The sequence below is a fragment of the Salvia miltiorrhiza genome, chromosome 1 (assembly GCF_028751815.1).
Source record: "Salvia miltiorrhiza cultivar Shanhuang (shh) chromosome 1, IMPLAD_Smil_shh, whole genome shotgun sequence".
NCBI classification, from domain to species: domain Eukaryota; kingdom Viridiplantae; phylum Streptophyta; class Magnoliopsida; order Lamiales; family Lamiaceae; genus Salvia; species Salvia miltiorrhiza.
In genome coordinates this window covers 48,549,716-48,572,473 of record NC_080387.1, presented here as the reverse complement: position 1 = coordinate 48,572,473, position 22,758 = coordinate 48,549,716, and the positions used below count along the sequence as shown (strand labels likewise).

Here is a 22,758-nt window from a genome sequence, read left to right as displayed (position 1 = left end):
AGCCAATTTTAGTGGGACATCAAAAAAAAAAAGAGCTAATTTTAGTGAGACGGAGGAAGTAATAATTACTTGCATTTAGAGCTGGCTCTGAATTAATAAAATCATAATGCAATTATATGAAACTATATTTTGATTGAGTAAATATATTTCAATACATAAGCACAACTGAATTTGATACACACATTCTGAGTTCAAATAAAAATATGAAAACTCGATTTTCGTAAATAAAATGACGAGTTTGACTGAAAAAAATGATTGTAAAGTACAAATGAAATGCACATTTATATGGAGAAATGGTGGCACCACGCGGCTTCATGTTGGATCTTTAGTAACTTTTGTCTTACCATAATTGAGTAAAGGAGGAGCCCAGTGGGCCACTCATATCATAATAGGGAGTGTCATATATTCTCTCTCTCTCTCTCTCTCTGTCTAAACTTAACCACCATTTCTATGTCTTATTATTATTCCATTATGCATTTATGCTATAAATACCCACACCAATCAGATTCCCAAACCCCAACCCAAGTTAAGCCCACTCATCAAAACTCTGTTTCTTCTTTAAACTCAAAAATACACTGCATTCTCTCTAGCTCAATAGATCACACAAAATTTATCATAGCATCATGGACAACATGATTGACGACGACATCAAGTACTGGCAAAACAATATCTTCCCAACCGAAGAACTGGGCAGGTAAGTTGGTGTTGCTTCTCTCTGCAAAAATTCATGTTATATGTGATCGTCTCAGAAAATTAATTAATACTGTCATGGCCTTGGATTTTCTCACCTTAATTTGTGTGAGGTTAGAGTTTTTGGAAAAATAATTCCAAGACCTGAAGAGAGAGATAGAGAAGAAGAAGTTGAATCAATAAAAGTAGGGAGGCCAGTTTAGGTTACGCAATTCAGTGTCGGATGCATTCGTTATTTTCTGGTGATCATCAAACTATGTGATTTTGTGATAATTTAAACTTTTATTTAGACGCATTCGTCTGTGAATCATTGAATTTCCATGCATATGATAAGAAACACACATACATTTCATGACGCGGCGATCGATAATTACGTGCAGTTATTTCGAAGATATGTCCGTTGGCGCGTACTATGACTCGAGCTCGCCGGACGGAGCGCACGACCAGTCGGCGTCGTCGAGCGCCTCGAAGAACATCGTCTCCGAGAGGAACAGGAGGAAGAAGCTGAACGAGAGGCTCTATGCCCTAAGAGCAGTCGTCCCCAACATCACAAAGGTATAGTAGGTCACGTGATTCTCGACTAAACTCCTTCTTCTCCATTCTCACTTGAAATTGTATGTGTAGATGGACAAGGCCTCCATTATCAAAGACGCCATCGAGTACATCGAGTCCTTGAACAACGAGGAGACGCGGATCCAAGCCGAGATCCTCGAGCTGGAATCGGGCGGGGCTCCGCTTTTCTACTCGGATCATCAGCCTGAATCCACTGCGTTTTCGGCTTCGCAGCCGATTAAGAGAAGTAGAATGATGGAGAGTTACTACGATTCGTGCGTGTCTTCGTCTGCGCCCTCATCTACCTCCTGCGCAATGCTGCCATCGTCTCCTATTGATCTTCTCGAGGTCTCTCTCTCTCTCTCTCTCTAAATCTAGATCTCCAGATCTCACTCTCTCTCCCCGCATTGTTTGAATAATGAATTTGATGCAGTTGAGGGTGTCGAGCATGGGGGAGAAGACGTCGACGATAGTGGTGAGCTTGACCTGCACTAAAGGAACAGACACAATGGTGAAGTTGTGCGACATTTTTGAATCTTTGAATCTCAGAATCATCACCGCCAGTATTTCTACTTTCTCTGAGAGGCTTCTCATGACTGTTTTCCTTGAGGTAACTCTCAACTTTTCTCATCACTCATCTCTCTTGCTTTTTTATTTATTACTATGAGCGAAAAAATTGTACAACATGGTTAGTCTGGTTGACTTTGTATATATAATCAGCAACTGTTGAAATATCACATTTTAAATGATCTTCACAACATCATAGTTGATTTTTGAAGATTCGAAAAAACTCAATTTTGTAATTTATATTCATGGGCGCCGACCGCGTTTCATTGGTCGTACTCGTACATATTCATTCATTCACTAACAAGATTTTGAAAATGACCTCAAATTTTAGGAAACCTTAATTATAAAAAGAACAGTAGGACCCCTTGAGTGTCCGGGAAAACAGGGGTAGATTAGTCATTTCGTGTTCACACGTTCAAAACTGAAGAAGACACATCCATAACACTATAGAAATTGCTGCACGTTGACGCGGTCCTCTTCTCCCTCTCCAATTTCCATCTTATAATCCATTTTAAACAGTTTTTTTGTAATTAAATGGTTTTTTGAGATAAAGTTTTTGCAATTAACATGTGGTGATATCTCATTTGAACCCTAGAACTAAATGAATATTTTAATGGTATCCTTTCACAATTGTGGGCGGCGGGGCCCATATATTGCTTCTCTTTCAAACTTTACCTTTTCTTTAAAAGAATCATTCAAAGTGACCAAAGATGTCTGTGCTTGCTCCTTCGAAAAGAAAACTCCCAATAAAATACTCCCTAGATATGTTCCTTTTAGCTTTATGCAGTATTTGATTTGGGAATCCGTATTCTTTCTATTTTATTTGAATCAGTATTTATTTATTATGTTGCGTGGTAGAGAGTATCGTTATCTTCTCTTCTTTTAATAATTATAAATTTAAAATTTACTAAAAATTTAATCAATATTTAGTGAGAGAATATCATTATCATTTTTAAATAATTTTAATATTAAATTTATGATCAAACTTAAACCTAATTTTTTTAAATTCATACAATATCACTCTACTGCTAGGTCAATATATACATCAATTATCATCTTTTATGGTATATTATAGACATTGTAGTTGTCCAAGCGTGTACAAATACATAATTGAGATGCAAGATTATACCTACGCAACAAATAATTTATTGATCAAATAATTGGTGGACACTTGAGCTAGGTTACTAGTCACCATCCATGAATCATATATTATCTTTTATTTTATACAAATTTGCATAAGCTATTGTTTGATCAGTAGATATATCCATCAAACATACAGATTTGTATACTGGTCCACTAGATTTGTGTTCATCATTACCAAATCATTTGTGTTGGCTACTTTTAGAGGAATTCATATTAAAATAATTTCATGGTATTTTCAGGGTGATGACGGAGACAAAGATGTTCTGAATTTCAAGATAAGGGCTGCCATAGCAGCCCTCAATGATCCATACAGCCCTATTAGCATATAAACAAGCATTTAATTGTCTTAAATAGAAAGGCAGATTTGTTCTCTTTAAATAATATATTTATATCTGTGTGTATTTAAGTGTGGTTGCATTTCAATTCATAATTGTAATTTCCCATTGTTAGTATTTTTTTTTTGAGGTAGAACGAGAAACTATATTAAATCACGAGAAGCAATATCTGTGAGCCAAGCAGGAAAGCTTGACTTCCAGATCATTACACCAGAAAAAGAAGCGGCAATGTTCGTCAAACAATGTGCCGCCCGGTTAGCTTCTCTCCGGGCATGGCAAAAATCAAGGACAATGTGGTGTTTCGCATGAGTGAACGCCTCAAAAAGGTCGTCGCAAAGAGAGTCAGTTCCTCCTCGATCCTCATGAACCACGTGCACAGCAAGAAGGGAGTCGGTGAAGACCAGCAGCGGACCAAGCTCATTCTCCAAACAAAACCCAATGCCAAGCAACAGACACTTCATGCTTTTTTAGCAGTGGTCAAAGAGCCTGTATGGTGTAACATCGCAGGTTTAGCTATTGTTTTTTCAATATCTTGTACTACAATTATTGTTAGGAGTGAGAAGAGATCTAAACTATATAGATCACATAATCGGACGATCAATAAAATTATCCGACTTTAATCATCTTTTACCAGTGAAAGGTTGAGCTATATTTTCTAACGTCTAATATCCTATAATTAAAGATAATCTTCACATTTTTGGTAGATTTTATGACGAATGCGTTGTTATTCCTTAACTTAACAATTATTTATGGGATATCTTGGACATTTTTTGCCCACATTAAATAAACATTATACTGAATTTTATTGAACATGTATTATAATGTTTTGAACAATCTTGATTAACAATTAAATAATTAACTAAAAAAAATTTATGAATAAACTTTTAATCATGTTGAACAAGGTTAAAAAAAGCGATTATAATAAATTTTATTAAACATGTATTATAATGTTTTGAACAATCTTGATTAACAATTAAATAATTAACAAAATAATTGTATGAATAAACTTTTAATTATGTCGAACAAGGTGAAGAAAAAGTGTAGTGAATTTAAATTCAATTATTATACAATACTCACTGGATTTAATATATACTCCTTAAGTTGATAATATTGTTATTACACACTATTTTAAATTAAATATTAGTAATATTTAAATTAACATAATTTTTATTATTAATTAATTTAATTCATAAATAATGACACTTTAATATTTTTTAAAAGTTTACTAAAATTTAAAAATAAATAAATATATCGTTATCCGTGCATTACACGGAAGAGAAGAGAGAGCGTACTAGTTGCCATTAATGGCATATAACTATTGAGCTGACAAAAAGCTTATTCATCATATCTCTTTGTTTGTTTTTTCTTCACTTAATTGCCATTATTGTCTAACAAATTGGGACTTTGGAGGATTCATTAGTACTTTCGTGTAATTAAATATAGTCATGATTTATCACTTAATAATTAGATTGCGTGTTGTCTAGGGGTAATGAAGGGGTTGGGTACGGGATAATAGTACTCAAAATTCGGGTATCCGTATCCAAAATTTAGCATTTATGTTACCCGTACCCAAATCTAAACGGTATTCGGTTATTGGTTAAATGGGTAATCGAAATATCATTAAAAAAATTTAGCTATGTTAAATTGTAGCTATTTGGTAGAACTTATTTAATCAATTCACCTTCACGATTCCTCGTGTGATGATGCGATGAACAAGTTAATGATTTCATTGAGTTGAGTTAATATTTTAATAGAGTTTAATAGTTTATTATTGATTATTCTATTATACTTTGACTATTCATAAGTTTATTTGATTATTAGTTTTTAAATTGATACATTTCATTTCATGTAAAGTTGTTATATTATAAATATCAAATTAAATATATTTATATTAATAAAATTATGTTTTATAATTTTAAAATTAATTAAATCGGTTAAACGGATATACCCAATCGGCTATCGGGTATACCCGATAACCAAAAAATCTCAATACTCATACCCATAACCGTACCATTTAACCAAATATCGGGTATTGATTACCCGATAACCGACGAGTTTCGATTCGGTTCGGATATAACCAATACCCAATATCCAAATAAACAGCCCTATGTCCAACTAATTGGGACTTTGGAGGATTGATTATGTCACAGGCCAAAACCATTTATTATCTTTACAAATTTTATTTAAAACTTATTGAACTTTTAATTTATAAAGTGTTTGAAAAATATTTTATTTATTGAATTTATATTAGTCTAATCGTGCCTCTAGTTAAAAATCTGATCATAAAAAAAAAATGAATTTTGATATAAGACTTACACGAACAAATAAAATTATGAAGTTAAAATATTTATTTATAATTATATATGTAGAATAAATAAATAAATAAATAAACTATGGGAATTAGTGAATTATATCTATACGCATGAATTAAAATATTAGGCTATATATTATACATTCTTGGAGCTCAAGCAATATATATATATATATATACGTCTATATAGATATAAATATATTAATTACTTTAACCAACATAAATTAAACTAAAGAAAAAGAGGTATGATACGTGTAAAATTATCGTGAATAGTAGGAAAAGCTATTGTTATGACTCATCAAGCCTACAAAGTTTATATATATACATGATCATTTCATCCGTAAAATCTCACAATACAAAAGTTATAACTTGAGAAAGGGCAGTTAACAATTATTGTGGTAAGTAGCTAATTACTCTTATATATATATATATATATATATATATATATATATATTACTACGCACACACCTAACACATATATAAATAGTATATATTATTATTAAATTGTATATTGAGTTTTTAATTAGTATTAAATTATTTTTATTGGATTAGGTGCGGCACGACTAAGACGTTGACTTTGATTTGAACTACTCAAGTTAATTTCAAAGCTCAAGTTTCAGGTGTGAGATTTATTTCAGTACATGTCCGTGGTTAATTCTTATCCATTTTAATATTATGTGTGTACCATATGTGTTGTGAATTACATTTATCGCTAGGGGCCCGTTGAATGGGTCCAGGACTTCACCGTCCTTGGTATGCCACAATGCGATTTGAAGTTATGTATCGCTAGGGGCCCGTAAATAGGGTCTAGGACGGAAAGGTCCTTGGATTGCCACAATGCGATTACATATTATAGGGGTTGCAACCATTATATTGAGGATGTCGCCAGGGGCCCGTAAATAGAGTACGGGACTTTAATAGTCTTTGGATTGCCACAGTGCGAATATTGAGGATATATATGAAGTGACCGTATGTGTTTACTCTGTTATTATCTTGGACAATGATTGCATGTTCCCACACTGAGTGTACCCTGTATGCTCATCCCATATTTAATATTTTCAGGTTTTAAAAGTCGGAGGCACGTGGAAGGTCGAATGGCGAGTCAAATATTTTGTATTTAGTTTTACTTAAAAATGTTATGTTGAGTAAAGTGTTTTAAATAAAATATTTATTTCTTTATTTTCACACTAAATATTTATTTATTATCATGATTTTCCGCGTGCGTTTTCTTTTAAATTTAAAATTGAATTTGGGTATCACATATTAGTACTTTCGCGTAATTAATATAGTCATGATTTATCACTTAAAAATTAGATTACGTGTGTCATGAGAAAATTATGAATATTTTTTTCTTCTAATTTTCACATTTCTAATTTCCCTTATTTGAATTCCTCTTCTTTTTTTTCCTACAAAAAAAGTAATTCTCTTTAGTGAAAATAAGAAATAAGAAATAGTTACTTTCTCTTCTAATATTATCCCTCTTTCAAGTGAAAATGAAAAATAAGAAATTGTGAAATTCACTTTTATATGTAATGAGAGAAAATAAATGGGGATTTATTATAAGATTTTCTTTAATCTATTATTTTCTTATGATAAATGTACAATTAAAGTGAACACACTCTTATAGAATACTGTACGCGATAGGGACGCCATCGATAGGGGGAATTTGGTACTTAACCCCTTAGATTATAATTTTGGGAGATGAAGGTGCTTATTAATTCAATCATTTGAGTTAATTTAACTCTATTAATATCCCATTAAAAGAGCGAGATTGAATAAATCATATTCTTAAGAGGTTACTCTGCATGATTTTATAAGATACGAATCAATCACACCTTTGTAATTAGGAAAAAATCAAATAAAACTAGCTCAAATGATAGAAATTATCAAGGACTTTGAGATATTTTAAAATTTCAATTTATCAAAGCAAATAAATGATTAACCTTATTACTTTTATTTATTAAGATTAATTCTCAAAAATAAAATAAATATTCTATAAAATAAAAATATTTAATTATATATTTAATCAATCACACAAAATAAAAGTCCTAGTACCATTTCCCATTTCTAGATTGAGACGGAATTTGTTTTTGGGAAGCGAATATATGTGACCATTTAAAACGTTTTTTTCCCTTCCATTTCAAGAAAAAGAAGAAGAAAAACACAAATTTTGTTCCCATTACTAAGATATGTGTCAATTAAACATGGCAGTTTGACAATTTCTCATACTCTATCATAGCGCTGGGAAATATTTTCCATTAAAATATGCTCTTATTTGGATTCTGGAAATCAAAATGCATTTATTCAATCGAAATACATTAGCGAACATACATAGTAGCCTAGCCTGTTTTTATTCCCACGGAACCCAAAGCTGCCTTGCTGATACTCACGTAACACTGAAAGTGGAAGCTTTAAATAATTCAACTTAGAGGGTGTTTGACTAAACTTATTTTGAAGAGCTTATAAAATGTTTCAAGAACTTATAAAATATAATTTTTAAGAATTTATAAGTTGTCACAGTGTTTAAATAATTGAACTTATAAGCTAGCGAGAGATTTTTTTGCTAGTGAGAGAAAATATTTTTTTAGAGAGAGAAAATCGAAGAAAAATGAACTTGAATGATATATGATGAAAATAATAAATTATAGTTGAAAATTAATTGTAAAATGATTGTTGTATATGAGATTATAAAAAAATAAGTTGGAGTATAGAAACTTATTTTTTTGGGAGCTTATAAGCTGTTAAGGAGCTTATTTTGCCAAACATTTTGAAGAAGCTTATAAGATATTTTAAGGAGCTTATAAACTCAGTCAAATACCTCTTAATAATTATGGGAAGAATTAAAACTTACAAGCTGTTGATCACACGACCGCCTACACCACCAACTAAACAATCCTATAAATAAGATCATTTTCATTTTTAAAATAGATAACCCATTAGAAGATTTGACATACAACTCCTATTTTTAACAAAAATGTATAAATTACGTCATCACACATAATTCAGTTGTAATGTTCAATCAAGTTCTTAGAACGGCCTAGCATGTGCAAATATTTTTAAAAAAATAGAAATTCGTTAGTTTTCAATTTTAAGATGGACTACTTTACCAACTAAAAACCACATTATAATTGAGGTCATAATAAATTATTCATCATTTTTCATTTAGAAAAAAGTATAGTACATGTAATATTTCTGTATAAGTTGAGGAAATATGAAAATCTAGTCTCGATTTTGCTATATGTATTTAAGTTTAAGTTGATGGAGTCTTTTAGTCAGATAAATATCGATAAAGAAACAAAATATCAGCATTCCGGTGCGTGTAAAGCGTACATTAATTTAATAAAATAGCGGAGAGCAGCACACATATCTGAGCAGCAGAGTGTGGAAGAAGAACTCCAGCAGATCACACACACACACACTCCCTCTCTCTCTCTCTCATTCTATGGAGAGCCGTCAATTTCTGCAAACGCAGCGCTTCATTAACCACATTGCTCATATGCTCCACTCTTCTTTAGTTCCTAATTATCGCGCCCCCAAATTCATTGCCAAGAAGCATCTCCAGCGCCGCAAAAACCAATCGAATTTCGGACTTCCGAGTGATTCCTCCTCCCACAATACCGGAACGACGGGTAAGCGGTGTGCAATCTCCAATAGTGCAAGTGAGCGAGGCGATGTGGACACCGCCGTGGTCGTCGAGAAGCCCCCGCCGAAGCCACGTTTTTTCAAGGTCTTCCCCGGCCGTCCCGCGCCGTTCGGAGCCACTCTAAGAGACGGCGGCGTCAATTTCGCTGTTTATTCAAGCAATGCCACGTCGATTTCTCTCTGCTTGATCAAGCTTCGAGACTTACCAGAGGTAGAATAACTGTTTGTCGTGTTGCTTCTGTAAAGTGGAATGGTGCAGTTTATGTTATTGATTTACGTAAAATTAACGAAACTCACGTGTATTAGGTGGAAATCCATGGTAGATACTGCAAGGCGGAGTAGTATCGACAAAACTTTGCTTTCTAATGGTTTTACTGGCTTGATTATTAGTTTAAATAATTTATTTGATATTTTTGCGAGTTCTGAAATACTTAAATTTTTAATTGATTTGGTATAGAGTGCATTTTCTTTAATTTGAGTTTCTCAATCTCTTTTTTTTGCCAGAAAAGAGTGACTGAGGAAATTGCTCTGAATCCGCTTATTAACAAAACCGGAGATGTTTGGCATGTGCTTGTGAAAGGTGATTTTGAAGATGTGGTCTATGGCTACAGAATTAATGGGAATTTCTCTCCAGAGGATGGCTTTTATTTCGACTCTTCTAAAATATTGATTGACCCTTATGCAAAGGTCAGTACAGTCTCACTGTTTATGGGTTGTTCGTTGCTCTCTACGTCTGTATTCTTGTCCATGCTATTGATGGGAGAAGGAGAACCGTTGTGGTTTTTTATGAGTTGACACCGTGACCTATTGTAACTTTTCCGTCTTTGGCTTACAATGTAGGCTGTTGTGAGCAGAGGGGAATACGGTGCCCTAGGACCTGATGAGGATTGTTGGCCTCAGATGGCATGTTCGGTTCCTTCTATTAAAGATGAGGTAGTAATGAATGGCAGTGATTATGAAAAAGCCTACAAGTATCTTTGTGAATGTTCCTATTTTGATTTATATGTCGAGTGTGCTGTCATGCTACTATTGGCAGTTTCACTGCGTCTCATGGAACTTAGTTCATACGTTCAACTTCATAATGGATTATAGCACATTCTCAGTTTTTGCGACTGATATTAAAGAAAAAAAGAGAGGGATTAGTTGAGAAATTCTAGGGGAAATCTGGTATTATCTTGGATGTTCTCCTAGCTGATTGGGAAGGTGTTGTCAAGAAGAGTTTTGGAAAAATGTATTGGGGAAAGTGATATATCTTTTGGCTCTGCATTGTGTATTTGCTGTGGAATTGGAGTGTAATGAAGAAGTACTTTGGAGAATGAATAGATGTATTTTGAAAGGAAAATGTTTTAAATGTTGGTTTTATTTTGAGGAATAATACTGACTTACTGAGCATAGCCCTAACATATGTCTTTGGTTTGCATTAATATTTTAGATGAATGGCTCCTTTTTTTGTTTTTTACTGACAATTTTCCTTTATTACTTCACTTGACTCATCATTGGGAGTGTGCAGCAGTATATGTGGATTCTTTGGTCTTTGAGTTCGCAGGAGGTTCTTCAATTTTTGGACGTTTATTAAAGATATTTTTGTCCATCTTGCTCTTTCAGTTTGACTGGGAAGGAGATTTGCCTCTAAAGCACCCACAAAAAGATCAAATTATTTATGAAATGCATGTTCGTGGATTTACAAGGCATGAGTCAAGTAATGCCAAATTTCCAGGGACTTACCGTGGGTTGGTAGAGAAACTTGAACATTTGAAGGTATGACTTCAATATTAAGCTTAATTTTCGTCATAGCATTTTTTCCCTTTACAGTTTCTGTGGCCGCTTCTTACTGTATACTAGTTGTTAAGTGAGATGTACATTATGCCTAAACACACTTTCTGTTTTTTTCGAGATATTATGCCTACACACACTTTACTACTATAAGTATTAAATTGTACCTGTTTTAAAGGCTAAGTAGATATCATGTTACTTTAACTTTATTGCTTGTAGCTTCTTGATTATGCAGCCATAATAGTCAGATGGACTATTGATATGCAAACTTTATGTTACAGAGGTGCTGTTTATTTACTATATGACATTTCTATACTGTTTTGCAGAAACTTGGTGTCAACTGCATTGAATTGATGCCATGTCATGAATTCAATGAATTGGAGTATTATAGCTATAATTCTGTCTTGGGTGACTACAAGTAACTTCTTTCTTCCTATTACTGACTTTAAATGTCCACAGAAAACATTGGAAGCGAAAAACTCTATCTTGTAGTTTGAGATAGTACTGTAATGCTTTCAGGAGAAACTTTGGACAACTTCTTACTTCCTTTAATGTTGATTGCATTCCCTGTGTCTGAGATGAAACTCAGGCACTTTTTTGATTATAAATTTATGAGGTTGTTTGCTGCTACAAGTATTCTTGCGTTCTCTGGTACTAAGCGTCACCTCTTCTAAAATTTCAATTTATATGATTTTAGAGATAATTTAACTATCTTTGCTCAAAAAAGAAGAAGAAGATAATTTAACTATCTAAAATATTGATGGTATTATGCACGTGACACTATATGATGGAATGATTATAGAGAAGTAACGATCCAACTTTCCACAATGTTGTTTCACATCCAGGATGAACTTTTGGGGGTATTCAACAATCAATTACTTTTCGCCAATGGCAAGATATTCTTATGCTGGTATTGGTAATTATGGCCTTGGTGCAGTGAATGAATTTAAGTACCTTGTTAGAGAAGCACATAAACAAGGGATTGAGGTAAGACTTTCTGAATGATGAGTGAAGCATATTTTGTAGTGAGATTTTTGTTTGGATCCTCCAACTTATTTCAATGTAACAGGTAATTATGGATGTAGTTTTCAATCACACTGCTGAAGGGAATGAAAAAGGCCTCACATTATCATTCAAGGGAATTGAAAATAGTGTCTTCTATATGCTTGCACCCAAGGTAAATCCTTACTTTATTTAATTTCTGCGACACTCTTGTTATTATTTGTTATTTTCACGTAAGAGCATGCATATTATGGAGGTATTGATTAGTTTGCTGCTTATATCGTAAGAGCTTTGTATTTCATATATGGTGGTGAAAACACATATATCTTTCGTATTATGAAGGGTAGAGTGGCGTTGGCCTATATTTTCTTTCAAAACTTTATTTTTCAAATTTTCCCTTCATGTCTGAGACAGCGTATATTGGTGCAAGGCTGTAGTTAATATTGATTTGGCTATCTGATGTATAAACGTGTTCAACATGTACGTAGTTATTGAGACCAGTTTTAACAACTTGGAAATAACAGGACGGTTAGAATATTGAAATCATATCCTGAAGCGATCTTTCTGAAGTTACTTAAGTCTTTGTTTAAACAGGGTGAATTCTACAATTATTCTGGTTGTGGGAACACCTTCAACTGCAACCATCCCATTGTACGGCAATTTATTTTGGATTCCTTGAGGTATACGCTCTGTCTCTCTCTCTCTGAGACTGAGAAGCTACCGTAAACATAAATAATGTTTCATCCATTACCTAAATGAATAAAATGATCCATCTCTTTTATATGATTATGAAAATCTGCTTACTTTTGCTGCATGTGGGGAAAGAAAAATTAAATTTAATTCTGAAACATCAAACATTTTAGAGTAACTAGTACCAAATACTATGATTGCTTTCTATAATTAATAAATTCTTTCAAAGTTTGTTTTGTTAACCCATTGGTTTTCGTAAACTTTTCAATCAACAGGTTTTGTCTACTGCAATCTACAAAAGAGTGTGGTCTCAAATCAGTTGCTTCTATTTTATTTATTTTTTATTTTTGAATGTATTATGAATTTTTCTATGTGATTTGTCTTTGTTGAAAACATTATAGACATTATGTGAAATATATATTTTCTTTGTTAGCACTAGCTTTTGGATTAATTGATAACATATCAATTATGTATCAGTTAAAAAGACTGATCTGCGCCTTCTGGTTTATATAAGGACTGTTTAAGTTGACGTGATTTTTTATTTTTAACTTTGTTAAAAATATTAGCTTGTATATCAGACAAAACATTTATGTTTCATGGGCTGATCTTTTGATAAATGTTGCCTCACTGGTAACAACCATTATCAGTTAGATTGTCACTAATGTTTTCTGGTCATGCTTGACACATCAATTCAACTCATTAACACATTTTATATGTATTTATCTGGCTTAGTCCTGATTCTCAACAGATACTGGGTGACAGAAATGCATGTCGATGGCTTTCGGTTTGATCTTGCTTCCATACTGACACGGAGTAGCAGGTATGTTGCTATATCATCTTCTTTTCTTGAAATCTCTTTAAAGGTAATGGGCAGTCTCCATTACCCTTGATTTTGGTCTTTGCAGCCTCTGGGATGCTGTAAATGTATATGGCACTGCAGTTGAAGGTCAGACAGTGACTACTGGAACTCCTCTCTCTTGCCCTCCATTGATTGAAATGATCAGCAATGACCCTATACTACGTGGAGTGAAGGTAGCTAGTCTCTTGTGCACTTATTTATGAGACTTTTGTGCTCCTCTCCCCACAAACGGATACTAGGAGAACAATCAAATTCTCGTTAAAAGGAAGATTCAGCCTCCTATCTAGAATCCTCTTCTCACCCTCCATGAAAAAAACCCCAACAGCAATGCACCTTCAGTTCCCTGTTTAATTGGACCTTGGAAAAATGCTTCTTGTTATTAGCAAGGCTTCTCCTTATATGTTCTTGTAAGATAGCTGACTGGGATTTCTTTCTTCTCTGATCAGCTTATAGCAGAAGCATGGGACTGCGGAGGCCTTTATCAAGTAGGCAACTTTCCCCATTGGGGTATTTGGTCGGAATGGAATGGGAAGGTAAGCTATATATCATTGAGTTGTTGAAGTTTGGGCATCTTAACAATCAGCAAACAAAGTTCATACAATTCTGTCCTATATAAAGTCTGCTAAAGTTCCTGTTACTAACCATCTAATACTCACATGGCTGCATTTTCACGAGTGTTGGCAGCACAATGTAACTGTTTGTGGTTGCTAAATAATTTACCCTAAAATCCTTAGTAAACTGTCAGTGCCTCTTTAGCAAAATTGGCCTTTTTTACATGCTTCTATTCTGTCCCTCAGCCCTCTCTGTGTAATGCCATTCTCCAGCTTAATATATACTCCCTCCGTCCCACTAAGTATGGCTCAAGTATTTTGGGCACACATATTAAGGAAGTGTTGTTTAAAGCTATAAAGTAAAAGGACCACACTCATTTTACGCAAGCCATTATTAGTGGCACACCAAAAAGTGATGTTTGAGCCATTGTTAGTGAGACGGAGGGAGTAATAATCAATTTGATAAGTTTTTTTTTTTTCAGTACCGTGATGTTGTAAGGCAATTTATCAAGGGCACAGATGGCTTTTCTGGGGCTTTAGCTGAATGTCTCTGTGGAAGTCCTAATTTATACCAGGTAACTCATTTAAGGTCCTGGTAATATGCCTCAGCTAATGTTGTCAATGCATGATATTTGTTGCTTTAGTGTAAATTCATTAGATACATTGTTTCTTTTAATGTGGGGTCCTTGTAGAGTACAATAAGAGTTCTACGTTGCTATATATCTCCGTGCAGATTTTCTGAATACATTATACACTTCTAATTCCTTCCTGTTTATCTGAATCAGGAAGGTGGAAGAAAACCTTGGAGCAGTATAAACTTTATCTGCGCGCATGATGGTTTTACTTTGGCTGATTTAGTGACTTATAATAACAAGCACAATTTATCTAATGGTGAAGACAACAAAGACGGGGAAAATCACAATAATAGCTGGAACTGTGGCCAGGTATGTTTTTAAATACTTAAAACCTTGTGTCATTTTTTTATTATCTGTGGTGAAGTTGCTAAAGGCTTGTTTTCTTAGATAGTTTCATGTCCTGAATACCTGAAATTACACCTGTGTAATATTGTGACTCAAAAGATTTGGACGCTATATATTTTGAATTGTGTTTCTCAAGCTCTTAAAACCCCAACTAAATTAGGACTACAATGTTCTTATGGTTATGCAAAATAGATTTATCTTCGACTAGATTAGTTTCTTTCTTAGTTTTGACTGTTATGAATAATATACGCAGTATAACTGTATAACTAGTAATTTTTGTGGCTAACCACTCATCTAGAACCATAAAGGTAGTTCTCGTCTTGTGAAGTAACAAAGATTTTCCTACCTAAATGCATTTGCACTGATAAAATATTGATTTGCTTGATTATTAGATGCTTCATCTTAGTAGACAGTGGGAATCTTCTAGCCCTAATAGTTTCTTCTGTGAATTCTCCAGGAAGGAGAATTTGTAAGAATTTCTGTAAAGAAATTGAGAAGTCGCCAAATGAGAAATTTCTTTCTGTGCCTCATGGTTTCTCAGGTAGGAAACTCTTTTACTCATTGTTCAATGTGGTAACTATTGCTTTATTATGCCGTTCATATATCTCAAAAAAGTTGTGCTACTTATAATGCTTCCACTACTGTCACACGAGCACGAGTTTGAGATTTGTCTAATTTTTGTGGTGATTAAACATCAACTTAATATTTCTTCTCCAGCATTCTCATCTCAACTCGAACATAAATTGAAATACGTATATGCATGTATTTCTTGTATTCCTGTTCTTCCACAAAACTCTCAAATATTTTTCCTGTCACCTACGCCTTCTGTTTTAATATGACCAGGGTGTCCCAATGATCTATATGGGAGATGAATATGGCCACACAAAAGGGGGAAACAACAACTCATATTGCCACGACAATTTTGTAATCCTCTACTCCCGACCTCAGCATTACATCGGTTTACTCTCTCTCCCTTCCCGTTTGAGCAAAATTTCTCTTTTTTCTGCAGATAAACTATTTCCGGTGGGATAAGATGGAGGAGGCCTCATCAGATTTCTTCAGATTTTGCTCCCTTGTGGTCAATTTTCGCCGGTATGTCCCTGCAACTTACTAATACTTTTCCTTGTGCTTTTGCTTCAACGAAGCTCATCAAATGAACTTTTTCCTATCCAGTGAATGTGAATCACTCGGCTTAAACGAATTCCCAACAGCAGAGCGCCTTGAATGGCATGGCCATGTTCCCGGGGTTCCAGATTGGTCTGATACAAGCAGATTCGTGGCATTCACACTGGTAACTTTCTCGGTCCGATACAAAATTGAAATCTTGAAATTCTTCTCTAAAAGAATGGCTTAATATGTAATTGACAGATGGATTCGGTGAAGAGGGAACTGTATATTGCTTTCAATGCAAGCCATGTGGCCGTGGTGGTTGCATTGCCAGAACGGCCCGGTTACAGATGGGAGCCGTTGGTGGATACCGGGAAGCCAGCGCCGTATGACTTCCTCTCTGATGATCTCCCTCAGAGAGAAACAGCAGTCCAACAGTATGCTCATTTTCTTGATAACAATTTATACCCCATGCTGAGCTATTCTTCTATTGTTCTCACACTTAGCCACGACCTCACTTCATAGTTTACCTCTCAAAACTCTTGGCATCAAATTCTCTACTGTTGTATGAATTCATGATTCTTGCAGTATGGCTATGAGTCGAGAGTTTGAGCTTTGGATTCGTAATTCAAGCAGTATATCAATAAAATGGTAGCCTTTTTTTGTCTCCAATTCTTTGATTAATTTCAGCTTAACTTCATTACCTTTGTGTAATGCAATTATGAATCCTAATTTTAAGACATGGATGGAATCTTTTGATTCGCAATTTGTATCTCAAAATTCGTTTTTGAGGATGTTCTATAAAATGGAAAAGCTAAGATATATTTTCCAATGTATAATCGTTGAAAGAAATTCAAATGCGGAATGAGACACGAATTATGACTTCTGAATTAGAGGATTTCATCCTAATTAATATCTACTGATGAAAAAGTTTTTAAGAAAAATAAGCTTGAAATAACTATACAGATTACCAGATTATGATATCCTAATTAGTAGCTGTTGACTATGTACATATAATTATGAAACGACCTATTATTAATTAAATTTAAAGTCGAAAGGTGATAAATATCTAAAGAGGGCAAATATGAGGGATGTACTTAGAAGCTTTGCGAAACTGATGGAAAAAGCAAAAGGCAGCTTGATGTGGTATGACATGAGCATTGGACCGCACGCTACGACCCCTGCTACGTACACATACCGCTTATTTCACTTTTATATTCACAATTCACTAAAAATATGTTGGAAATATTCGAACTCGAAGACATATCAATTTTTATTTAAGTAGAAGACTAGAAGTATACAAATACCAGAATTGACGGGCGATAAATTTCGAACGTTAATATTTAAGAGTGCGTTTTTTTTAATTGTAAATTTATCGTAAATCTCATTAAATTCATGAGTGATCAAATTATATTTTTTAGAAAATAAGAAAAAGAAGAAGATAAATTTAAAAATAAAAAAGAAATGGGAAATTGTAAAAAAAATATATATATAAAAATTAACGAGAAAGAAAAAGGAGATTTTAGAAAAGAAATTTTAATTTTTTTTATGATAACTTTACAACAGTAACACACACACACACAAAAATAAGAAAAGAATTGCTAGGCGAACTGTATAAAGTTTGTCTTATTAATTTCCACGTGTATATATTCTATCAAAATTGTAACACAGAGACAGAGCGGTAGGGACCTCTCTTCTAGTTTCTGGAGTAATCTGGAAAAACCGCGGGCATAAATATCGCTACTGCGAACTTAACTTCCATTACCCTTGCGTTCACTTTTCACGCCAAAATCCCCTAATTTCAATTCGATCGTCTCTCTTCTTCTTCGCTGAATTTGCGCCAATAATGGAGCCCAACTTCCACCCGAGGATGAAAAGGAAAGACTTCGAAGATGTTGACGACGATGTCTCCGACTTCATCTTCTCTTCCCCCGCCACAAAAATCCGTAGGCTGGTAAAACTCACTCTCCTTATATGATCGCCATAGCAGGTTTCCGTTGTCGAATGCCCAATTACTGGACTTCGGCCTTATCTTCGTTAATTTTTTAGCGTATAGTTCATATTATGTCGTAGCTCCTAATTGTACCTCATATGTAAGTGTAGGATGCTGAATTGCCGCCGATGGTGATAGTTGAGGAGGAACCTGAGGTAACCGCCTCGGCTTTCGATCAATCGCAGCGCCTGCCGGAACAGAGCTGCAACGAATCAGGTGGTTTGAAAATTGAAGAGTTGCCGAATTTGGGGGAGAACGAGGAGAGGGCTATTGTGCTTTTCCAGCCAAGCATTACTACACCCGTCGTGCATTCTCCTTCCAATTTCTCGGTCTCGCTTGATCCTCGATTCATCTCGGGGTGGAAAAGTAAGTCTAATTGTTCTCGATTTCATTTATATCCATACACGTTTGAGTACTATCCAATTATACAGAATGACACACTATCCAATTATATTCATACATGTTTGAGTACTACTATCTCTTAAGAATTCTCAATTTGATGCAACTTTCCATTGATCAAAACCAAGTCATACAAATGTTAGGGTTAAAAGGTGGAGTTTAGTCTAACATTGTAAATCATGGTTAATTAAGCTAGGATGTGATCAAGACCTGAATAGTCTTTTCATTTTGCAGCACCACCATTCCAACCTAAATATGATTAATCCTTAAAATAATTGAATTGTAAATCTAAGCAGACATGTGTTTATTGGCTGTTAACCTTGAAATTTGCGGTAGACAGAACACATGGTATAGCATTTTGCTGCAAACTTGTTCTGTATGTGTTGGGAATGTGAAAATCATGTCTCTGATTTGTGTGATTTCTGTAGATCAAGTATTGAGGTCGAGCATGGCAAATTCTTGGAGACTAGAGAGTGATGAGGCTGTGAAAGAGGATGATGATATGTCTAGCTCAGGCAACGGGTGCCAAGCCGTTGTCCCATGGTTTCCACCACGTTTTTCATCTGCTGATGCAGATAATTCTTCTTACCCATTTGATGATGGTGAAATGATGGATGCTGAAGAGACGGGAGAGGCAACCATGGATGTTGAAGATAGTGCAAGCATCCAACAGAGGAGCGCTGGCTCAGTGGCAGTAAGCCAAGGTTTGCCACAATGGCAGCACTGCACGATCTTGCAGCCTCCTCAGAACACGACAACGCCTATTGTATGGTACCGATGATTAGCTTAGGGCACTCGGTCTTCATGAGAGCCCCTGCTCTAGATTTTGCAGTGTGAGGAGTGAGATGTAGGTCTCCTCCTCTGCAGGGAGAGAGGTATGGATTGACTGCCACTTTTGAGCTTGGTGGGTTGTGATTTGTGTCATCTTGTTCATTGATCAATGTAAATGGATTGTCCTTGCTTGATCGCTTGGTAAATGGATCAAATGGGCCTTCAAATGAGTTTTGCTATTCGTGATCAAATGAAGCTCCACTGGATATTAATTTGAATGAGCAAGCTATTGAAGCTAAGTAGTTTGTTAGTTAGTGAGGTGTTTTATGAGTAATGTGTCCAGTGTTGCACTTGAGATAGGTCGTTAATTATACTATTGCGTTCTGTTTTTGTAATATTACCACATTACACATCACCATTATACACGACGCCTAATTGCAAAACCATAGAGTATTTCAGATAGAGATAAAAATATTGTTTCAAACCTATACAGACACGTGTGATCGTGGTAAACAAGGTCACGAGGACTTTTATGGAGCATTAACAGAGAGAAGTTTCTTCGTGTTATTCTCTCCGTCTCTCGAATGTTTTATTATGAATATTGAATTTCTTTTTTAGCAAATAGTTAAAGAACTTAAATTTGTTAATTAATGTTCTATTCTTTCTATACCTACTTTTAAAATACCACTCTCTCTGTCCCATTTGTATTGGCCCCTTTGCCATTTTGGGCTGTTCGAATTGTATTGGCCCCTTTTTTAAAATAGCAAAAATAAGGGTAAATGTCACTTTATGTCTCATCGTTTGGTTGAATTATCGATTATGTTCCAACTTTTCGATAATATCTAATTGGTACACAATCTATTAACATTTTTCTAATTGCGTCCCGTAAAAAATTTTCAACACCCGGAAGTTGATGTGGAACACTGGAGTTAGATTACGTGGATTTATTAATTCACTTGGAATTGCCAGATTTATTATATTTTAATAAAAAAAATTAACATAATCCACATCACCCTCCCCTCTCTTCCTACCCCTCCATTAGGGTTTCTGATCTCTCAAACGGCGCCAGCGGTCCAATTGGGAGAATGTGATCCACTCCGTTCCGGCGCAGAGCCTTGACTGAGGGAGAAAGGCCATGAGGGAGAAGAATCTGGTGGAGGTGGTGATGAGTATGTAAATGGGGACGGAGGCGAGGTGGAGGACTCGCCTGAGGACAGGAAGATCGACGGCCGCGGCGGAGAGATGGAAGAAAGCAAGGGTTGGAAGAGATGGACTGAGTTGAAGATGTCTTCTTTCCAATCAGGCAGTAGAGCAACACGCAACAGAGGATTAGTAAAATCAGCAGAAGGGCTCCGGTTGCAATCAATATTGTATCCTTGGTGCTGAGCTCCCAGCGGTGGCGCTTTGGCTGCGGTTGCAGTGGAGATGAGGATTTAGGCGACATGAACGGCGTTGAGGTGGTGTAGCCGCAAAGCTAGATGTTGCTGGCGAAGGAGGTAGAGTTGAATTTCTTTGATAGAAGACAGATTGTTGTAGGAGACATCGAATGAAGTGAGATTTGAGAGATTGGAGAGAGAAGATAAGATTTATCCGATAAAATAATTTCCCATCAAATGAAGTGAGGTTTGAATTTCTTTGGGATTTTGCTTTCTGTTAGGGGAAGAGGAAAGAGGGATCGAGAGTTTGTGAGGGATGAGCAGGAGGCGAGATCGGCGGCGATGCCGGTGGCAGAAAGGAGGGAAGGTGGAGAAGAAGGGGTAGATAGAGAGGAGGAGGAGGGTGATGTGGATTATGTTAAAAAAATTTATTAAAATATAATAAACGTGGCAATTCCAAGTGGATTAATAATTCTACGTAATAAGTTTCCGGTGTTCCACGACAATTTTCGGGTGCCGAAATTTTTTTACGGGTCACAATTAAAAAAATATTGATAGGTTGGGTATCAATTAGATACTATCGAAAAGTTTGGACATAATCGATAATTCGGCTAAACGATGGGACAGAAAGTGACATTTACCCAAAAAATAAGGACTCCTAAATGGGCAAAAGTAAAGCATTCCACTTACTTGACTCATAAATAAAAGTTTTCTTAATCTCCATACCCAAAAGTAAGGGACCAATACAAATGGGACGGAGGGAGTAATACTTAAACAATTTTCATCAATTCACTCTATCTATTAATTACTCTTTTTGTAATTTTCGTGGTCAAAAGTAGTGAGACATTCATGATAGGACGAAGAGAGTACTAAATAAATCCTTTTTTTTTACATGTCTCAACAAGTAGTAAATTTTGTTTTGTCAAAATTGTATTGATTTTTTCTTTGTATTGAAATGACCTTACTTATTATTTGTAAAAATGATGTGTTAATAAATAAGGATAAAATATAACAAATAGCATGAATTGAGCTTTCCAAAGAGAATTAAATGTATCTTTCTAATTTGTGTAAAAATTGAATGGAGATTAATTTTGTGTAATAGATGGAGTATTGCTTTATTCGAGCCCAGAAAAAGTTTCGTATAAAATCGGTAACGGCATTCGTAACAGCAACAAATTTGTAAACATAATTCCGTTATATCTATCGCTTCGATTGACTGTCAAAGTATTGTAGTTTCTCATATTGAATAATTTGTACTACTAAGCTAACGTATTGTATAGATGTGTATGTCAAAGTTTTTCTTTTTTTCAATTTGAGTAATACTTGTACGGAGATCATTATTACTACACGATTAGCTAGAGTCAATGGACATTGTGCTATCAAAATGTATGTAATATAATTTGCTCCACTTGAATATTCTCAATTACTCTTTTCGTGGCGCGAAATTTGAGCAATATTTCTTTTAAAGATATTCCACAAAATTTGAGCACTTTTCTATATGAAAGTATCATCTATCCATACACATGAATCTCACGCACACAAAACATGAGTATTTATAGCATCAATGTAACAACGAAAGAACTGCAGAAAGTAAAGAATATAATGCACCACGATTGAGGGAAGATTTTCTTAAGTTGACACGTCGATCAAGTAAAAAAAAGAAAGAGTTGACATGTCGTTCATTTTCTAAAGTGCACTGTCTATCTTCTTTATAATATGATTAAGGCTATAATATGATTAAGCCTTAATCGATGTAGCATACTTAGAATTGTTCCATTTCAATAATTTGCTATATATAATCTTCATCATTTATTAATTAATTAACTATTACATTTCATATAAAAATTCATTAATCTTAATAAATATAATTAATAATAAATGTATATATATATATATAATAATAATAATATTAACTTACATAGTATAATCTAAATTAATAAATTTTATTATTTATTTTATCTCGATAAAAATTAATAATAATAATAATAACTTACATATAATCTAAATTATATGTAAG

The 22,758-nt window shown here is 34.5% G+C and overlaps 3 protein-coding genes across 3 annotated transcripts; all 3 read left to right on the top strand.

Annotated features, from left to right (window-relative positions):
* Positions 1–432: 432 nt before the first annotated feature.
* LOC130988654 (transcription factor bHLH35-like) lies at positions 433–3,910 on the top strand. Its single transcript, XM_057912559.1, has 5 exons — positions 433–694; positions 1,071–1,245; positions 1,315–1,590; positions 1,676–1,852; positions 3,192–3,910. Exons 1-5 carry the CDS (start codon positions 624–626, stop codon positions 3,279–3,281), a joined length of 789 nt encoding a protein of 262 aa, XP_057768542.1. The 5' UTR covers positions 433–623; the 3' UTR covers positions 3,282–3,910.
* A 4,994-nt stretch (positions 3,911–8,904) lies between these two features.
* LOC130988648 (isoamylase 1, chloroplastic) lies at positions 8,905–16,874 on the top strand. The gene is made up of 18 exons (XM_057912545.1): positions 8,905–9,451; positions 9,745–9,927; positions 10,081–10,173; positions 10,846–10,998; positions 11,340–11,431; positions 11,859–12,000; positions 12,083–12,190; positions 12,610–12,695; positions 13,454–13,525; positions 13,611–13,737; positions 14,011–14,097; positions 14,598–14,690; positions 14,901–15,059; positions 15,553–15,636; positions 15,939–16,019; positions 16,105–16,187; positions 16,269–16,386; positions 16,464–16,874. The coding sequence occupies exons 1-18, from the start codon at positions 9,041–9,043 to the stop codon at positions 16,725–16,727; spliced, it is 2,436 nt and encodes an 811-aa protein (XP_057768528.1). The 5' UTR covers positions 8,905–9,040; the 3' UTR covers positions 16,728–16,874.
* A 995-nt stretch (positions 16,875–17,869) lies between these two features.
* LOC130988636 (uncharacterized) lies at positions 17,870–19,595 on the top strand. Its single transcript, XM_057912533.1, has 3 exons — positions 17,870–18,156; positions 18,306–18,561; positions 19,023–19,595. The coding sequence occupies exons 1-3, from the start codon at positions 18,049–18,051 to the stop codon at positions 19,373–19,375; spliced, it is 717 nt and encodes a 238-aa protein (XP_057768516.1). The 5' UTR covers positions 17,870–18,048; the 3' UTR covers positions 19,376–19,595.
* Positions 19,596–22,758: the final 3,163 nt, after the last annotated feature.